The sequence below is a fragment of the Morone saxatilis genome, unplaced genomic scaffold (assembly GCF_004916995.1).
Source record: "Morone saxatilis isolate NCDOM2014 unplaced genomic scaffold, NCSU_SB_2.0 Contig5, whole genome shotgun sequence".
In the NCBI taxonomy this organism is placed as follows: Eukaryota; Metazoa; Chordata; class Actinopteri; family Moronidae; genus Morone; species Morone saxatilis.
The window spans coordinates 23,011,041-23,013,945 of NW_023340095.1; the positions used below are offsets into that span (position 1 = coordinate 23,011,041).

Here is a 2,905-nt window from a genome sequence, read left to right on the forward strand (position 1 = left end):
TTCACTACCCACACATTGGTATTCAGCATAGGCTAATTGAGCTGTCACTGGCCTGAGATCAGTGGGGAAGCTTCTCTGTCACACGTCGCTGCGTCACCTACATGAGCACGCCGTTCCCGTTATTTTCTGCAGTGTAAAATTAGCACGCTGAATTAGCTAAACTGTGAAATTGTGGATGACAGGTAACAGCTTTTTGTAACAACTGTAGATTGTGCTGCTTTGAAAACGTCAGTGTTGAGTTTGAATATACTTTTAATAATCTGGTGCTTACTTTGGCGTTCTGCGTGGCCTCTGCTGTGTTACCCTCTCTCTATTCTTTCTATATTGGATCTGCTGCTGATGTGTTGTGACTCTGAAGCTGCTTTAGGACAACTCAGTAAAATGTCCAGCGTTTTTTGGGTGGTCTGTGTGTGGAGTTTGCCTTGGCCCACCCTGGTTAATGGTCAGCACTTACTGTATCTAACGTGATGGGCTTACACTCACATAGTGCGTATGGTGTAACCTACTGTCTGCTAGATACCTGTCGTTGTGATGGAGGATGCTGTACATATTTTCATTTTCAACTCGCTATGAATTATGTCAGTAGAATATGATTACAGGGTTAAGATCCTCTGTCTACCTCTGTCACAGCTGTCCCATACCTGATGCCCTAGCGCTGCCCATGTTTGAGTGGTTTGCTGTTAGTGACGCTGAATACTCACACTCCTTCCTGATGTATCCCTGTTTGAACATAGCGTCCAGGAAGACCATGTCACTGAAGGGAGAACGCTCCAGGATCACTCCTTGGCCTGAAACACAACAGATCAGGATGTAGAGGGGTTACTTTTGTTAATCCATGCATTAAATCTTATGACTGAACTCAATCTACTGATAGCACACAGGCTGCAAACGTGACAGGACGCGACAATCGCAAAGGCGCTTTACACACTAGCGCAGGAAACTGCAGTCAGTCTGAGTCGCTGATACCTGTGGTGAGCAGGTGTTCGATGGCGTCGGCGTACTGAAGCAGCCTCATGGTGTACATCCACAGCTGCAGTCGGTAGCTGTTCCCGTCTGCAGCTTTGGGGTCTGTGTAGAACTTCTCCAGGCTGCACATCCCGTTGAAGTCAACAGGAAGTGGCTCCTTCTCCGCGGTCATCTTGTCCACGTAGAAAGCGTCAGGCTCCGGCATGTAGAGCATCCCTGTACGTGCAGAATGATGGGTTATTGTACAGAATTATCCAGGCAGCTCGACAACATTTGAGCCTGTCCGGCGCCTTCATCCATCCTCTGCCTGAGAAGGCTTGGGGGAATCACTGGTTAAGTGTATGTTGGTGCAAACTCTAGTGGAAGATCCCTACAGTGAGGTAGTTACCCAGCCTGTCAGCCAACTTCTGGGCCAGGACTCCTTTCCCTGAGGCCAAGTTGCCATCCACGGAGATGATTTTGCTGTTCTGGCCTAACCGCGGCGTCGTCCTCTCGCCCAGCGCGTAGGCCCACCAGCCATACCGCAAGCTTCTCACTGAGCTTGTGTGAACGCCAGCCTGGATGGGAAAATAAACACCACCTTTAATTACACTATAACTAGTATTTCCATCATTGATTCATCTGTTGATTGTTTTCTAGATTATTGGGTTAGTTGTTTGGTCTATAAAATGTCAGAAAACAGAGGGACATGTCCACGCCGGTTTCTCAAAATCCAAGGTGATGTTTTTAAATGTGAAGATCTTTAACCAATAATTGATTTTCAAAATAGTTTGAAAATAGTTACAATTCTGCCAATGGAGTAACTGATCATTTTGGCTCCAGTTGACACAGACCAGAGGCAGGTCGACCCACTAGTGGGCCCCAGTGCAGGTGTGTGTGCGCGTATATATTTTACCCTGTTCACTCTATCGGTAATCCAGCCTCGACACAGACACAGCTTTACTATTCTGCCTGGGAGAAGTGATCAGCAGTGACAACAACAGAGCTCAGTGACGGTGTGATGTGGTAACAATGTGAGAGATTCTGAAACATGTTCACTCAGACTGTGTGCATACACAGGTGTGTTCTTCACACATGACTTTTAGCCTAAAACACCCCATGTTGTTTACTGTATCACAGTCTATGGTCAACTGAATCGTAACCGCAGTATCGTGATACATATCGCCTCGCCAGATTCGACCTCCGTTACATGAAGATGCAACCAGTCGTTGAGTTAACACAGAGAAGTGTGTTGGCTTCCCCCCGAAGGTTTGCATTAGGAACACTACAACACATGCTATGTGACCGGATCCCGTAACGTTACAGTGTTGAGGTCACAAACACTTTCTGGTTAAACTGTGCACTTGGCGTCGGGGCTGGCTATCTTAACAACCCGAATGCCTCCATTACAAGGTGGTACGACGCCATTGTCCCCTGGGGCCGTCCTGCATGCGTCCATTCACACTCTGTGACATTAACTTGGCTGTACGGACAGCTCGTTCTGTTGACAACATCGTAAACAGCGCGGCAGCTAGCTGTTAGCATGTAGGCGACGGACGGTGCTGCTAGCAGAGTTAGCTTGCCCTTGTGAACGACAGCGGGCGGAGGACGGTCCGCGGCCGGGCACTGTGTGAGCTCACCCGCTGGACCACAGGCGCACTCTGTAAGGCTCCCGCTCCCGCTCCCGACGGGACGAGCAGTCGGATCAGCCTCAGGGCCATGATTCACTGTCCTACAACACCCTGCGACCTGACCCGAGAATCACCGCAACACGGCCACTGCAAAATACGTCAGAGGTGGTAAGGGCTTTTGCTTAGTGTTGGCTCATTCGTTATACGTTGTTGGTGTGTCTAGTCGTTGCCTGAACATTTCTGTAGCTGCGTTAGGAACTCTCCAATTATTGGAAATTACTTTTCAGCAGAAAAATCGATATGTTACATACTTTGTTTTGTTGTGTTTT

The 2,905-nt window shown here is 48.3% G+C and overlaps 1 protein-coding gene across 1 annotated transcript in view; it reads right to left on the minus strand.

The window, feature by feature from the left end:
• ndufa10 (NADH:ubiquinone oxidoreductase subunit A10) overlaps nucleotides 1–2,769 on the minus strand; it is a 6,673-nt gene extending 3,904 nt beyond the window's left edge. Inside the window, exons 1-4 of the mRNA XM_035676988.1 lie at nucleotides 2,586–2,769; nucleotides 1,355–1,523; nucleotides 967–1,182; nucleotides 702–788 (exon numbers count right to left, since the gene is read on the minus strand). Of these exons, the coding sequence (XP_035532881.1) occupies nucleotides 702–788; nucleotides 967–1,182; nucleotides 1,355–1,523; nucleotides 2,586–2,666 (553 nt within the window). The 5' untranslated portion in view covers nucleotides 2,667–2,769. The remainder of the gene's footprint in view (nucleotides 1–701; nucleotides 789–966; nucleotides 1,183–1,354; nucleotides 1,524–2,585) is intronic.
• Nucleotides 2,770–2,905: the final 136 nt, after the last annotated feature.